At 37.6% G+C, this 15,880-nt stretch overlaps 1 protein-coding gene across 4 annotated transcripts in view; it reads right to left on the minus strand.

Moving 5' to 3' along the window:
* Nucleotides 1-15,880, minus strand: part of svild (supervillin d) — a 146,518-nt gene that overhangs the window by 59,062 nt on the left and 71,576 nt on the right. For all 4 annotated transcript variants that reach the window (XM_079595178.1, XM_079595180.1, XM_079595179.1 and 1 more), the window contains 4 exons: nt 14,269-14,369; nt 6,006-6,141; nt 4,728-5,203; nt 3,092-3,227 (listed from right to left, as the gene is read on the minus strand). In XM_079595178.1, the coding sequence (XP_079451304.1) occupies nt 3,092-3,227; nt 4,728-5,203; nt 6,006-6,141; nt 14,269-14,369 (849 nt within the window). The remainder of the gene's footprint in view (nt 1-3,091; nt 3,228-4,727; nt 5,204-6,005; nt 6,142-14,268; nt 14,370-15,880) is intronic.

Genomic DNA, 15,880 nt, shown 5'->3' on the forward strand with positions numbered 1-15,880 from the left:
GAAAAAAAATAAGAAAAGGCATTTATGAAGGCTCCAGCTTCTCAAATCCAAACTAATCTCAAACTCAACATTCAAATAACTACGTAAAGTCAGAAGCTCAACAAAAATAAACTGTTCAAGAGGTCCAGAGAAAGATTAGATGTTGTGACTGGATGTCAGAATCATGACTGAAGAGGTGCAAAGCTAGGAGCCCATCCAGGGGGATTGAACAGAGAAAGAGAAATTTAAAGAGTGTGAAAAAGAAAGAGGGCTGAGGTCATTGTTACAGTTCCCAAGCAGGTTTTCCATAAATTTGAATTGCCATAAAAAGGTTTTCCTTCAACTCTGTTTTAGCTGAGCTCACACTTTTCAAACAGCCTCTCCAGTGAGCACTAAAAAAGTGTGAGTTAGAACAAATAAAAGAAAGATGAAAAGACAAAGAGAGAAACTGATTTTGGGATGATGAAATCTCTGGACTTCGTGAAGATTTTCTCTGTAATAAGATTTATCTGAAAAGGAGCAACATGATAATCCGTAGGAGGTGATCCTTACCATCTGCTGAAACATCTGACAAAGCGAGTAAATGATTTAGTCATATTGACTGTGTCCAGCAATGCTCAGTGGGAGTCCGAAGCTTTCGACACTGAGCTCATTTCATGTAAAAGGAATTATTGGTAAAATCTGTAACGCAGCACAAGTGAAGCTGAACCAAATGAGGATGTCTGCTTGGTACAGGTTTGCTATAAGCCAGAGTTATCATGGTCAGTGTCTTAGAGTGACCTGGCTAACCAGAAGCATCTGTAAGTGGGTGCATTTAACGGTAATGTGCACCCCTGACAACAGAATTGCATTATTTTCATTTCTTTCTTTTCAGAGCCAAAAAGAGAGGCAACATTTCTCATTTTTCTTTTGCACAGATCTCATCTTCTCACAATCACACAGATGTTCTGCATCCAGGCCTGTTTCTGGTCACATTACACAATTCTGAGTTTATTTTATAACTGTATCTTAGCGACTTCTCAATCTGTATGTTATTGGATCTCAGATCTACATTCTGTGGTCTAACCGCATTAGGGAAATCATTTTTACAAGCTTTTAATTTAGCTTTGACTGTCACATAACAGTGAAATAGCTAGAATATGCCCAATATAAACCTCATATGGGATAATGTACAATCATAATCTCTAAATAAACCCTGAAAGAGTGATCATAGAGTGACTCATGAAACGGGTTTACCTTTACCGTATTCACAGACTGACTGTGTTATTACCAAACTAACCTGCCAAATAAGTAAATAAATGGACATCAAATATTGATTAAAATTGAATGCTATAAAAAATGGACCAGCACAAAGCAGGATCAACAATCAAATACACAGATTAGCAGTCAAACAAACATTTGACAGACAAAAATATATGTTTTTATCTATTTTATAAAGCCGAGGAATAGGTAGAAGTCAGGTTAGTCTCAACCTTCCTGAAAAAGGACAGCAGTCAGACAGCAAGTTCCACAGAGACAGTGTGAGACCCAGACCAAAGGATTATGCACTGCAGATTAAAAAAGATTATACACTGAAATTTGGCATAAAGTATGTCTTTCCACCATTTTGATTAATGGGAGCAGGGTGAGATTGGAAAGATTGAATTAAAGATGTTCTCTTCAAGATGGGACTGGATTTGGTCATTCTTATCTAGGACATATTAAGACTGGGTTCAGACTACGCTAGTTTTTAAATACTACCTGATTTTGAATCTGGTTGTATCATACACCGGATCTAAACAGAATGTGCATTGCTCCGTGTTGCAGGCTACATGGCAAATAAAATTAATCATAATAAATAAATGTCCAGTAGCGTAAAATATTTGAGTAAATATAGTTAGTTACTCTACTTCGGTATCTTTTTGGCTACGTTGCACTTAGAGTGTAAAAGTTGATAATATCTTATAATAATCTAATAATCTATACTCAATTTGATTTTTTTTAACAAGTATTCTTCTTTATTCAAATACATTTGAGATGAATAATGAAATTACAAAATTACATTTTGCATGGCATTTAAATTTTTCTGCAGCAGTTTATTTCTGCTTCAAAACAAGCATTATCACCATCAACAGAGCATTGAAGGTACTATATCTTGTGCATTTATGTGACTACCCAGTAGTCTGAGCCTGGCTTAAGTCTTATTTAGTTTTTCTTCTACTTACAGCTACTGTATTCTTGTGAGCAGTAACATAGACTGATCGGTATTAAATGTGTTAAGATAATCTTACTAAGTTACTAGGTATTAAAAGGAATAGTTCACCCAAAAACTTTTATTATTTCACCATTTAGAACTCATGTTTTTCCAAACCTATATGTGGTTTTGTTTTCAGTGGAACACAAAAGGAGAAACTTGTACAAAAGAAGAATTTGTATGCAGCTCTCCCAATACTACAACACTTCCAAGACAAACAAAAAAAATACACATACAAAAATCTAAATAAAAGTAGTCTGACGTGTGCCATTTGAGATCGGGCCTGTGTGTGCACAGGAGATCAATGGAAGCTGTCACAATTTTAGCATAAAAACTGCTTATACTAGAATGTTTTTTCTACAAAACTAAATTGTTATTACCAATATATTCAATTTATCCAAGTAAATAATTTTAGCATGAACAATATATTTTAAAGCAATAGGGGAAACGCACTTCTCCATATTAATGTGTGGGTTTAAATGTTTGTAATGAGAATGTAACTAGAAAGAAGGATGATGCATATCAAATTTCAGGAATTGGTAAAACTGAGTGGAAATCCTCCTCCCGTGCTCACACCCCTTCTCAGCAGGACAGCCAAGCTGAGGAACTTGCTGACTCAGGGCTGGAAACAACCTCTTCCTGCCCCACCCCTCCCAGTGGATTCACCATCCCACAAACAGCTCCTCACATCAGGAGACCTTCATCTGCAGTCTATTGTTTTATGCTGTCTCCACCCTATAGCCATCCAACACGGACACTCCATGAACCCCAAACTGAACACAACAACAAAAAGTGTTGAGAGTTTTAGGTTAATTCAGCCCATTTCTCTCTGCTTCTGACAGGAAAAAGTGGCTGCTGTTTTAAAGAGTGTGTGGGTACCTTCTTTTTCCAGGCATTTTCACTCTCCTGCAACAGGGAGTAACGGTCAGCCAGGGAAGCCTGGACCACATCGGTTTGCTTATTCTTCTTAAGCTTGCCCCGGCAATCGTCTTCACCGCTCTTAAACTCTGCCAGCCTGCCAAATGTAGAGGGAATGTATTATAGAAACAGACATAGAAAGTGAACTTTCCACTTAAGCTTCTGTGTTTAGACTGTGTCAGCAGTAAAACAAACATCCCATCAATAGACTTTCATTTGGACTTTTCATTCAAAGCTGGGTAAAAGGTAAAAACTGAAGTTAGAAGTGCATGTCGTTCCTTGGTGCACATGAAAGAGATGTAGGTTCAAACCCAGTAGAGATAGTCTAAAAATCTATTTAACAGATATTTTTAATTTATATTTATTCTATCTTAACTGTAACATCTTTGTAACAATATAATTTTTTTTATGCATAGCACTAAAGCACTAAAGGGGTGGTAAAATGCCATTTTTACAAGATGTAAAATAAATATCTGATGTCCCCAGAGTGTGTGTGTGAAGTTTTAGCACAAAATACCCCAGAGATATTTTTATAAAGCATGTTAAAGTTGTCACTTTTTGAGGATTTGCAAAAACGCACCGTTTTTTGCCTGGCCCTTTAAATGCAAATGAGCTGCACAGAGGTTTCAAGAGCTAGTGTGTGTTAGCAGCTGCGATTACCTCACGCAGACACTAAAATGACAGAAACTGTTCTGCCTTTAATGTTAAAACAGAGTCAGACAAAGATGGAGAGACTCAAGAAGAAGTCACATGTAGAATGTAACAGGACGTCTCTGAAAGGTTAGTTGATGAATTTATGTTGCTGATGTGGAGTTAACTATCTTCAATTAGGATATTCTGTCATGGTAAATCTATAAATCACTCGTATAGGAACTGTTGTGAGATGCACACAGAGTGACTTTCTATTGCATGTGAAAAGATGGATGCTAAAGTTTGAGCTGACTCACAAATGTACTCTTATACAACAACTTTTCCTCTTCTCAACATGGACTGTGTGTTCCCGGGGGCGGAGTTTATGTACATTTTAGACTTGCATTGATGTCACTAAACCCGGAGGAATGTCGTGTGGTCCCTACCAGCTGTTTGTTGTAGTCCTTTTCTTATAATATCTTATAATATAATATCTTCCTTTGCTTTGAACTTTGAGCGTTGCAACTTTGCAGATGTTGTTTATGCTCAAACAGCAACATTTCACACTATCTAAAGTTAGAAAAGTGAAATCATACTTTACCACCCCTTTAAACTATTCAAACACACATGAAAATTAAGAAAAGGAAAAAAAAAAAAAATTATAAGTAAAATTGCAACCACAAAACAGCAGTGAATGAATATAATAAAATAATAATGTCAATACATATTATTATCTTTTTTTTTTTCTTTTTTTTTACTTTTAAACAAATAATCAGCGTCAATCATAACAGTTTTATTAATGCATCTGGCAGATTATTTTATCCAAAGCAACTTCCATTGCATACATATTAACAGTTCATGCACCCCCTGAGAATCTAACCTATGACCTTTGCGTTGCTAGAGCCATGTTCTACTGTTTGAGTTGCATAAATGCTTTTAAGCATTAAAACTCCCTTTCCCATCATACCTCTCTTTGAGGGAGGAGCTCATGCTCCCGTCCAGGCTACTGTCTAGCTCCTCCTCTTCTTCAGATTGGGAAATAGACGGGGTTTTGTCCACAGAATCTGGGGAATGAGTGCGAGAAGTCTCACTCGAGCTGGTTTCCTCTCTCTGCAGCATCCTCTCGTCTTCATCCTCCTCTTCCTCGTCATCCTCAACCTCTTCATCCTCGGCCTTCTTTCCATCAAGGACAGTCAGCTCCTTGCAGGTTTTTATGGGAGGAGTTGTGATACACTCCAGCTCAGCGTGTTCAGAGTCCAGACTGGTTGAGCGGCTCTTCTTCAGGATGCCTTTTATGTTGCGCTGACCTGAGTCCTGTCTCTGTAGGACTGGCATGGCAGCTTTTGGCTCTTCATCCACCTTAAGTACTCCAGAAGAAAAAATCAGTTCTTCTGTGCCCACAGAACACTGCCTCTCTCTCGCTTTCTGCTCATTCTGTTTAGCCTAGAAGACACAATGCAAAAAAAGAGAAGAGGGAATCTTATTTGAACCCCTTCAATGCAAATGTTGGTAGGTGTTTTGTTGTAGATTCTATTTGTTTCTTAAAGACTGATGATTTTTTCTCAAGACTAGTGAGTATGAGCGTTAAAATATAAATGTTTCCTATTAAACAGCATTAGGGCATACAGCTGGCGCAATAGGGCGCCAGGCGAAACGCAAGTGTTTTTTGCAAGTTTCAGCCCAACGCAGTTATCATTTTCACGTCCTGCGCCACGTTGTTTAAATAGCAAATGCATTTCCGCCCATTTGTGCACCCATGGGCGTGCTAGTCTGAAAAAGAGGTGCATTGTTGGCACGTTGCTATTTTGAGACAACTGAAATAGACTGCGCCATTGACCAACAAAAACCTGGTCTTAAGTCAATGTCAATGGAGAGAGAGACATTTAACTCATGTGCAGGGTTTATGTGGGTTTATGTGAGCAGAGTGCACACATGCACATGGTTGCTAGGTCGGGAAGATTAAGTAAAACATTGGTCAGAAAATGTATCCACTTAATAGAAAAGCTCTGATTGGGTGATTGTAAATGTAATTAATAGTGCAGCCCAACAGGAATCTGTTGCTGCTTTACTTTGATAGCAAACAACATTAACGTATAATGCTGATTAACAAAGCTCTCAAACAAACCAAATTGAAACCAAACCTTTTTTATACTGATTATGTTTGTTTTTTTAAAGATCCACATTGTGGATCGTATAAATTATAAATTATTCTCGTCAATTTGGGGGGTGCAGCATGACTACTTACCATTTCTTCCCTCACATTCTCATTTTCATTGTTTCTCGGATCCTGCTCTCCTGCAGTGAAATGCTGAAAGATCTCATCCTGTCTGAAATGTATTCTTTCTCCAGAACTTTTTGCACCCTCATCTGAGGAGGAATGGCTGCAGAGAGAAGATATATTTGGTAGGGATCTCATTTCATAATCAAATGTATTATTGTATATATCATTTTATTATTTGTTCATTCAAAAAGCTGAGTATGTGTGATTAGTGGAGATTAGCGGATGCTATGTGTCAAATAAATAAATGAAAACAGATGCTCTGACATATAATATAATGTTGTATGAGGAATCAGGCTGCTTTCCATAAAGTTAATCATTGTGACTGTTTACACATATTAAGGGGTGAGTCATAGAGATATCTGCCGCCAAACACTGAAAGCAAAAGAGCATTTGGTCCAAATTCCACAGATTCAACACTCAACTCAAACATATACACAAACAGAACATATAATCTACACTATTACCTCACACTAGCTGACAAGAAAACACACAACTAATATTGATAACGCACACCTAAAACCACACACACATGCAATCAACCTCATGCTTTAAAACAGATTTAGTTTATACATATTAGTTTATCCTTCAATTTGACCAGCAAATCAAACGTCAATTTCTACGCACGCACGCACGCACACACACATACACAATAAGGAAATGAATGGCCATCATAGGAATAAATTGCTTTTTAAAATGTTTTAAAATAAATATATAAAATTTTATTTAAATAATATTTCAGAACATTAAAGTCTTATCAAACAAATGCAGTCTTGGTGAGCGTCTGTCGGGCTAGTTTTTGCGGTGTGTTCAACATGTCGACACCAGTTCAATTCAATTCACATTTATTTGTATAGGCCTAGCGCTTTTCACAATATAAATATAGTGTTAAAGCAGCTTTACAGAAAATGCATGCGTCTTCATTACAATTTACAGTTGAATCAGCGTCAGGGCCGTCAGTTAGAAAGATCGCTTTAATTGGCCATTTAATTTTGCAAACGAGAATGAGTATAAAATATGCATGAGAAAAAAAGCGAAAGTGATGAAAGGAAGTAAAAAAAGTCACGATGGCGCAGACAGAAGGCTTTTAGAATTTTACATCATCTTACCTGAGCATTGCAATACACTAATATTTTCATTACAAAGTGAGCCGCCTGAAATGAAGAAAATGATCAGCATGATTGATACTTAAAATGTTAAGCCAGCGCTGCTTTGTTTACGGTTGGTATATCTGCAGTGCTAGTTTAGGTTTCCCTTTTTGAATGGCGAATATTATATTAGACTAATGATACTGTGCCAGCTGAAATAGAAAGTTATATAATATGTTACTATTTTTGTTTGATCCCAAATTGTGCACATTGTTTGATTTTAATTTAATAGGCTTAATTCATTTAATTTAATTGTCAATTTAATTTTCATGAATGTGTACCCTTTATATATTTAAATAACTGGCTGAAAATGTTTATGGCTAAAATTCATGGTTGTAAAACCACTCTTTTATTTTTATTTTTTACATGCAAGTCACCCTCATTTATATAGCACTTTTGACAATATAGATTGTTTCAAAGCAGCTTTACAGTGATGATAGGAAATTAAAGTAACAGAGATTGTTTTGGCTTTACAGCAGCTCTAGAATAAAATTATTGTCCAGCTAAAGTTAGTTTTGATTGATTCCCTTCCATCGCGTATTAGTTAGGTATTAACTTACGCCCGTTTCACACATACTCCGTTTGCAGTGCGTTTGCGGTGCGTGTTGCAGTGCGTGTGCGGTAGCCTACTGGAGCAGCACGCGCTATAGTGCTTTCATATATGCTGCGTTTGCAGTGCGCTACTGATACGTAGTTTCTGTGTCACAAAATAAAAAATGGGTAGGCTAAGTAATTTTGATTTTAAATCCAAACTTTAACTTTGACATTGTTACAGACATTACAACAGTATGAAATTAATTTTAATCATTGTGATTCTTTGTTTTAGTTCGAGTTGTTGACAGAAGAAAAGCTATCGCGCTATATCTGTTGCTATAATACACATATATTTTAAATTAGAATACAAATGTATAAATACTGATTATAAATGCATATTTTAAAACTAAAAAAAAAAAAAAAAAAACGGAAGAGAGGGCTAGCCCCCAGAAGACAAAGGACCTTTTTGGAAATTAACATTTGATATATTAATTATTGTTTTTTATACTTATCCAGTATTTTTCCTCTGCTATAAATAAGGCTGGCTGTAGCACCAAAAAGTTAAACATTTTGATTTACAATTACATAGTCAAAAATAATTATAACTTGCCTAAATAACTATAAGAAATGTATAATTACACCCTGTTTAACTTCTGTATATTCAAAAATAAAACTATATAATATGATTTACTTATGAATTCCGATATAGGCTACAACTACATATTCAGACGTTAATTTAGACTACATTTAATAAATTCGCATGACATGAAGGTTGAATGTGACGATAAACAAAATAAATAAAAAGGGCAACACAGTAGGCCTATATTCATGTTTAAATAGAACAACATGCAGCAATAATATATATTTATATTCTCGTTTAAAACGTTTTTAATTTCTTGATCCTGTAATTTAGTAAATGTAGAACACATTAACTGTAATTATGAGTAGCTATATGATCAAATTATTACAGTTTCTTGTCAATCTATATTTATTTCAATGTGAACAATACGCTGCAGTGCGGTGCAGCACAGCAGAAAATAGACTCTGTGCGTAAACGATCGCTGCACTGCTGTATACGGCTGTATCCGTGTGCAGTGTGAAAGATCTAACCTGTTAACATGGGTACGGAAAAAAATACACACCGCAAACGGAGTATGTGTGAAACAAGCGTTAGGGGCCACTAACACGACACCGCTCTAACAGAAAACCCTTAATGCGATCCGGCCACTCATTTGCACAAAGCCTTGAAAAATTTACAATACAGAATTTTTTATCGCTTCCGCGTAGCTACATGAACCGGAATTATCCCGACAACGTTTTATCTGTGCAGAGGTAAAAGGAAGGGAAGGAGGCCTTCATAGGGGAGAGACTAGTTGACACTTCAGGACTGCATTGTCGTCGTGTTCAGGCCCAGGTCCTTCATCAGATCTGGATACGGCCTGGATTCAGCGGACTGCGGTAAACCTCGAGATAAACAGAGAGACGCCATCCTTCTTATGATGTAACAAGTACATCAGGATTGATCGAAAGTGTTCCCAGTTCCGGCTGACCTAATCTATGCAGCCTAACATTGAATTATAGAAGTCTATAATGTGTTATGTGAATGGTAGGTCAAAGAGATGTGTCTTTAATCTAGCTTTGAACTGACAGAGTGTGTCTGCTTCCCGGACAATGGTCTAGGTATCAACTGGCCAGAATTTTGAGATCGCAATAAACGTGACAAACTATAATCCGTCAAGAGCTCGCTCAAGTACTGGGGAGCTGAACCATTTAGTGCTTTGTAATAATCAGCAATATTTAAAAATGTATACGATATTTAATAGGGTGCAAATGCAGTGTTGACAGAAATGGGCTAATATGTTCATACATCCTGGTTCTGGTAAGAACTCTAGTTGCTGTTTTGGACCCGCTATAGTTTGTTTATTAAGCGTGCAGGGCAACCACCCATAATAGCATTACAATAATCTAGCCTTGATGTCATGAACACATGAACTAAGAGTTCCGCATTTTTCATTGAGAGCATCTGATGTAATTTAGATATATTTTTAAGATGGAAAAATGTCGTTTTACAGATACTAGACACGTGACTTTCAAATGAAAGATTGGTATCAAAGAGCACACCCAGGTTCCTAACCGTCAACGAAGACTTGACAGATCAGCCATCAAGTGTTAGACAGTATTATAGGTTAGTACGCGAGGGCGTTTTTTGTCCAATAATTAGAATCTCTGTTTTTTTTCAGAATTAAGTAGTACGAAATTACTAGTCATCCAGTTTTTTATATCAGCTATGCATTCCGTTACTTTTGTGAATTGGTAAGTTTCGTCAAGGCGTGAGGAAATATAGAGCAGAGTATCATCAGCATAACAATTAAAACTAATGCCATGCTTCCTAATGATATCTCCTAATGGTAGCATGTACAGAGTGAACAGCAACGGTCCTAGTACTGAGCCTTGTTGTACCCCATATTGAACTTTTGATCGATAAGACATCTCTTCATTTACTGCTACAAACTGATAACGGTCAGATAAGTATGATTTAAACCATGCTAATGCAATTTCACTACTGCCAACATAATTTTCAAGTCTATTTAAAAGAATGATGTGGTCAATGGTATCAAATGGAGCACTAAGATTGAGTAATAGAGAGATACAACCACGATTGGATGATAAGAGCAAATCATTTGTGACTCTGATGAGAGCTGTCTCAGTACTATGGTACGGTCTAAATCCTGACTGAAAATCCTCACAGAGACTATTTCTTTCTAAAAAGAAAACATAGATGTGAGGATACTGCTTTTTTCACTGAGTGGGGAGAACCTGTTTAATGTTGTTATCGGAACAGAAGAGCTGTGTTTTGTCCCACAGTGTACAGTGTGTCACGGTCACCCAGTTGCCCTGCTGCACGGGCTCTACAACCGGAGCCAAACAATACAGAGTTCACTAAGCTAGTCGCATCTAAAGCAGTATCTAAAGCCCTTGCACTCTTACTATCTTCGATTAAAGTGTGGATGCGTGTCTCTAGTTCTGAAATTTTCTCCATCAACCTGACTTTCTCCCTGCATTTATCACATGTAAATCCTTCAATGCTGACAGAGAATGCTATACTATACATGTGACACAAAGTGCAAGTGACAATAACAGGAGAAGACATTACTCACTTTTGTTGACTGATCCTACCTTAGTTGCTTGATAGACTCGTAAAAGGCGCGAGCGCACGGAAAGAAAAAAGAAAAAAAAGATGGCAAGCACGGATGGCAGGTTAATAGGCTAGCGAGATACTAGCGTATTGTGCTAGCGATAATGATTTAGATAAAAACTAGCTATGTCAGATTAATGTGATAGGCAATATTAGACAATATCCAATATATGTAGATGAATAAGTTAAATTTAACAAATAAAGTCTCCGATTGAGATAAGTATGAGTTTGAGACCACTGCTTACTCTCACTTCAAAGCAATCTGTGTGAAACCAAAACCTTTGACCCAGGACTGTCAAACTACACCCAGAAGATAAAAGCAGACTGTTAAGATCTGAAAAGTGAAGCTCGCAGCAAACTGTGTGCCAATGAACCAAAAACATCTACCACACACACACACACATTGAAAAGCTATGCAACCCAAAAAGTGCATAGGACCTGGATATTGTAGATGTACACCACATCAGACTCCACACACGCAATCTTTCAGACCCCTGCTGTGTGAACGGAGCCAGATGAGATGGGATCCAGAAGTGTTGAGTCTAAAGTTCCGACAAAAAGTCACATTTACTGCAGACCTCTGTCTTTTGTACAGTAACACTCTATCAAATCCCTAAAACCAGCCTTTAGAACAGCAGCTTTGGTGGAATATTTATCCCAGAAGCCCTTGATTTGTAATTGCATGAGACCTTCAATCTTTAATATATCGGCCTCACTATGTCTAGAAACATGCAAGTGTGACACCCACACAAACAGGAATAATAACCTCAGACACATGTCACGATTGAGCAACTGGTTTACCTACTGGAAAGCTTATAATTTGTGTCATCAAGTGTGAAGACAGACATACACTGAAAATAAACACACACACACACAGACACACAGACACACACACACACAGACACACAGACACACAGACACACACACACACACACACGTCATTGATCCTCTTCTTAATATCATTAATTCATCTTTGTCACTAGGATATGTACCGAAAACTTTTAAGCTGGCAATTATTAAACCTCTTATATAAAAAAATTAAAAAACGCAACTTGATCCTAGAGAATTAGTCAATTACAGGCCGATCTTAAATCTACCTGTTCTGTTAAAGATACTAAAAAAGCAGTATCCTCACAACTATGTTCCTTTTTAGAGGAAATTATATCTGAGGATTTTCAATCAGGATGTAGACCGTACCATAGTACTGAGACAGCTCTCATTAGTCACAAATTATTTGCTCTTATCATCCGATCGTGGTTGTATCTCTCTATTAGTGTTAGTCGATCTTAGTGCTGTATTTGATACCATTGACCACAACATTCTTTTAAATAGACATGACAATTACGATGGCATTAATGGAATTGCATTAGCAGGATTTAAATCATACTTATCTGACCATTATAAGTTTGTAACAGTAAATGAAGAGATGTTTTATCGATCACAAGTTCAGTATGGAGTACCACAAGGCTCAGTACTAGGACTGTTGCTGTTCACCATGTACATGCTACCATTGGGAGATATCATTAAGAAGCATGGGATTAGTTTTCGCTGTTATGCCAATGATACTCAGCTCTATATCTCTTCGCGCCCCGACGAAAATTGCCAATTCAAGATATTAACGGAATGCATAGCTGATATAAAAATTTGGATGACTAGTAATTTCCTATTACTTCATTCTGAAAAAAACTGAGTTTCTAATAATTGGACCAAAAACCTCAGCACGTACTAAGCTAGAATACTGTCTAACAATTGATGACCTTAAAGGTACAATAAGATTTTACCATTAAAATATGCCAAAATCACAAGGCCAGTGTTATACATTTTGTTAAGTTAATTACTTACAATATCCCAAATGTTTCCAACTATTTTTAAATCATGAGAAAATTGCAGTATTGAACCAAGAAAACGGGTCGTGTGAGCAGGGGTGAGCTGGGAGTCGGCAGTCAATGGCGTCATATCCGCGTTACCCTCGGTTTCCGTCCTGGACAGATGCGGAAGTATGACCATATTAGCCCAGTTCTGTCAACTCTGCATTGGCTCCCTATTAAACATTGTATACAATTTAAAATATTGCTAATTACTTACAAAGCATTAAATGGTTTAGCTCCCCAGTACTTGAGTGAACTCTTAACGCATTATAGTTTTTCACATCTATGGCGATCTCAAAATTCTGTCCAGTTGATAATACCTAGAATATCTAAATCGACTGCTGGAAGTAGATCCTTTTCCTATTTACTACCTAAACTCTGGAACAGTCTCCCTAACATTGTCCGGGAAGTAGACACACTCTGTCAGTTTAAATCTAGACTAAAAACACATCTCTTTAACCTGCCAAACACATAGAAAATTATACATTTATATTATTCAAATCAGGTAAATTATTATTAGGCTGCATAATTTAGGTCAGGTGGAACTGGGAAAACTTCCTATAACACCCAATGTATTAGTTACATCATATAAAGAATGGCATCTATGCTAATGATAGCATTTCTGCTTATTTCCGAGGTATACTGTAATCAGCTGGATCTGGGCCGTATCCAGATCAGATGGAGGACCTGCGTCTAGACACGACCACAATGCATGATGTAGTCAGCCGGATCCGGGTTGTATTCAGATCAGATGGAGGACCTGCGCCTAGACATGACCACAACGCATCCCTGAAGTTTCAGCCGAGGATGTGTCAACTAGACTCTCCCCTGCAAAGGCTTCATCGACACGACAGCCATCGGCACTGATCCTCAACAAACCCGTCCTCATACCGGTGTGATGACTTTGGATAATGGACCTGGATAATATTCTGATTGTTCCAATCCAATCTGACTTCTGACCTATAATGCTGCCTGAATCACAATCATACAGTGTTGGTTTGTTGGCCAGAGGAGAACTGCAACCGCCCCCACCCCCCGCCCCGCCCCACCAACTAAGGCTGGTTTCTATAAATGTGACTTAGAGAGAGAGAGAGAGAGAGAGAGAGAGTGAGAGTGTGTCCTCAGGCTTCACAGAGATGCTTATCTGACAGACAGGCATTTTGCATTCATCTGCTATGACTCACTGCCTTCCTGGCAGGGCAGAGATCAAATCTAAACCAGCACAGAGGATTACAAACTTCCAAAACTAACCTTGTGCGAATCACCACAGAGGGACTGTATACAAATTAAACTGGGATTGTTCAGCCAAAACTTATCATTTGCATACCCTCAGGTCATTCCAAACCTGTATGCATGTATTTCTTCCATGGAACACATTAGAAGATATTTCTAATATAAGAACATAATTTTCATTTTTGGCTGAACTAACCCTTTAACTTGAACAAAAACCCTTTAACTTGAATTATCTAACAAAATAGTATTACCTAGTGGAAACTTTCCTCCTCTCACTGATATGCTCTACATTGTAGGTTGTGTCATCTGCTTGGTTCTTTGGGGTGTCAGAGATGTCCGTCTTCTCCAGCCCCTGGTGGCCAAATGGGGGGGGGGAAATACAGTATACATAAAAGAACTACAGGAATACAGGAACTTCAAACTTGAAATAAAGGAACCATGGGTACTTTCCACATCAAACTAATCCTCCAGGGATGGTCCATTCAGAATATTACAATTAGCCATTCAGAGCCAGGCGGTTTTGTGTGTTTTTTTATTTATTTTTTTACAAAGCCTAGGCAGGGCCAGAGGGGCTGCAGGGACCTAAAGGCGCACACACACAGGCTGGGAAAAGCTGTTGTCTTAAGATTTAATGAGGCCTGTGGGAGAAGGCTTGTGGGAGGACGTAGAGGTCAGAGTGGTTTTGACTGCTCTCAATACACTAGCTCTGAGGGGGGAGAGAAATGTGGAAACTTGACGATACTCATTTAATATATATTAAAATAAATGTTTTGAGTTAAATACAAGTTAAGCTCAGTCAGGAGTACCTGTGACATGCTGTCGATGCAGCACAAAAAAAACAATTGTGTCTTGTACCTTGTTACACTTACAATGAAAGGAAACAACATGAACATAAATAAATAAATAAATAAATAAATAAATAAATAAATAAATAAATAAATAAATAAATAAATAAATAAACAAACAAACAAACAAACAAACAAACATGGGCATGATTTGCATTGAGATAACCATCAATGTAACCCTAACCAATTAGAATGTTTAGCCACATGATTTAAATGGTAAATGGACTGCATTTATATAGCGCTTTCACAGACCCAATGGCCACCAAAGCGCTTTACAATATTGCCTCACATTCACCCATTCACTCGCTCATTCATACACCGACGGCGGTGTCAGCCATGCAAGGCGATCCAGCTCGTCGGGAGCAGCTGGGGTTGGGTGTCTTGCTCAAGGACATCTCGACACTTGGTCAGGTGGAACCGGGGATTGAACCACCAACCTTCCGGTTTGTAGACAATCTACATGAACCACTGAGCCACTGCCGCCCCAGGTGGCATTTAAACATATTACAAACATATTATACATTTAAACATATGAACATATTTAAACATATTACAAGTGACTAGTGTGATACAATTGCTTACAAGTGACTAGTGTGATACAATTGCTTACTGTACTAACCGTAGATGTGTAAAGTTAAGCCTATATCCAATTTTTCAACTCCTGCCATGGCCATGTATAGACAGTAAACCCAGTAAATTTCATAAGATATGCACAAGGATTCCAGGAGGGGACTGTCCCTGATTATGAATTACTTGTGAGACAAATAATTGAGTTTAACAATGTGTTTTATGTAACCTAGTGTAAGATTAAAATACATACTATAATACTTTAAGAAGGAATTTATTCATAATAAATTGCATGAAGCAATGGCTGAGCAGCATAGCAGCACAAACCTATAGCGTGAAACCTATAGCATGCCAAAATGGGCAGGGCTACCCTTCTATAGAATGCGGACATTCTGCCATAGGAACTCAGCTCAATTCGACTGCAAGTAATGCAGTACTCGTTCCTGTTATC

This window comes from Phoxinus phoxinus (genome assembly GCF_949152265.1).
Source record: "Phoxinus phoxinus genome assembly, chromosome: 21".
Taxonomy (NCBI): Eukaryota; Metazoa; Chordata; class Actinopteri; order Cypriniformes; family Leuciscidae; genus Phoxinus; species Phoxinus phoxinus.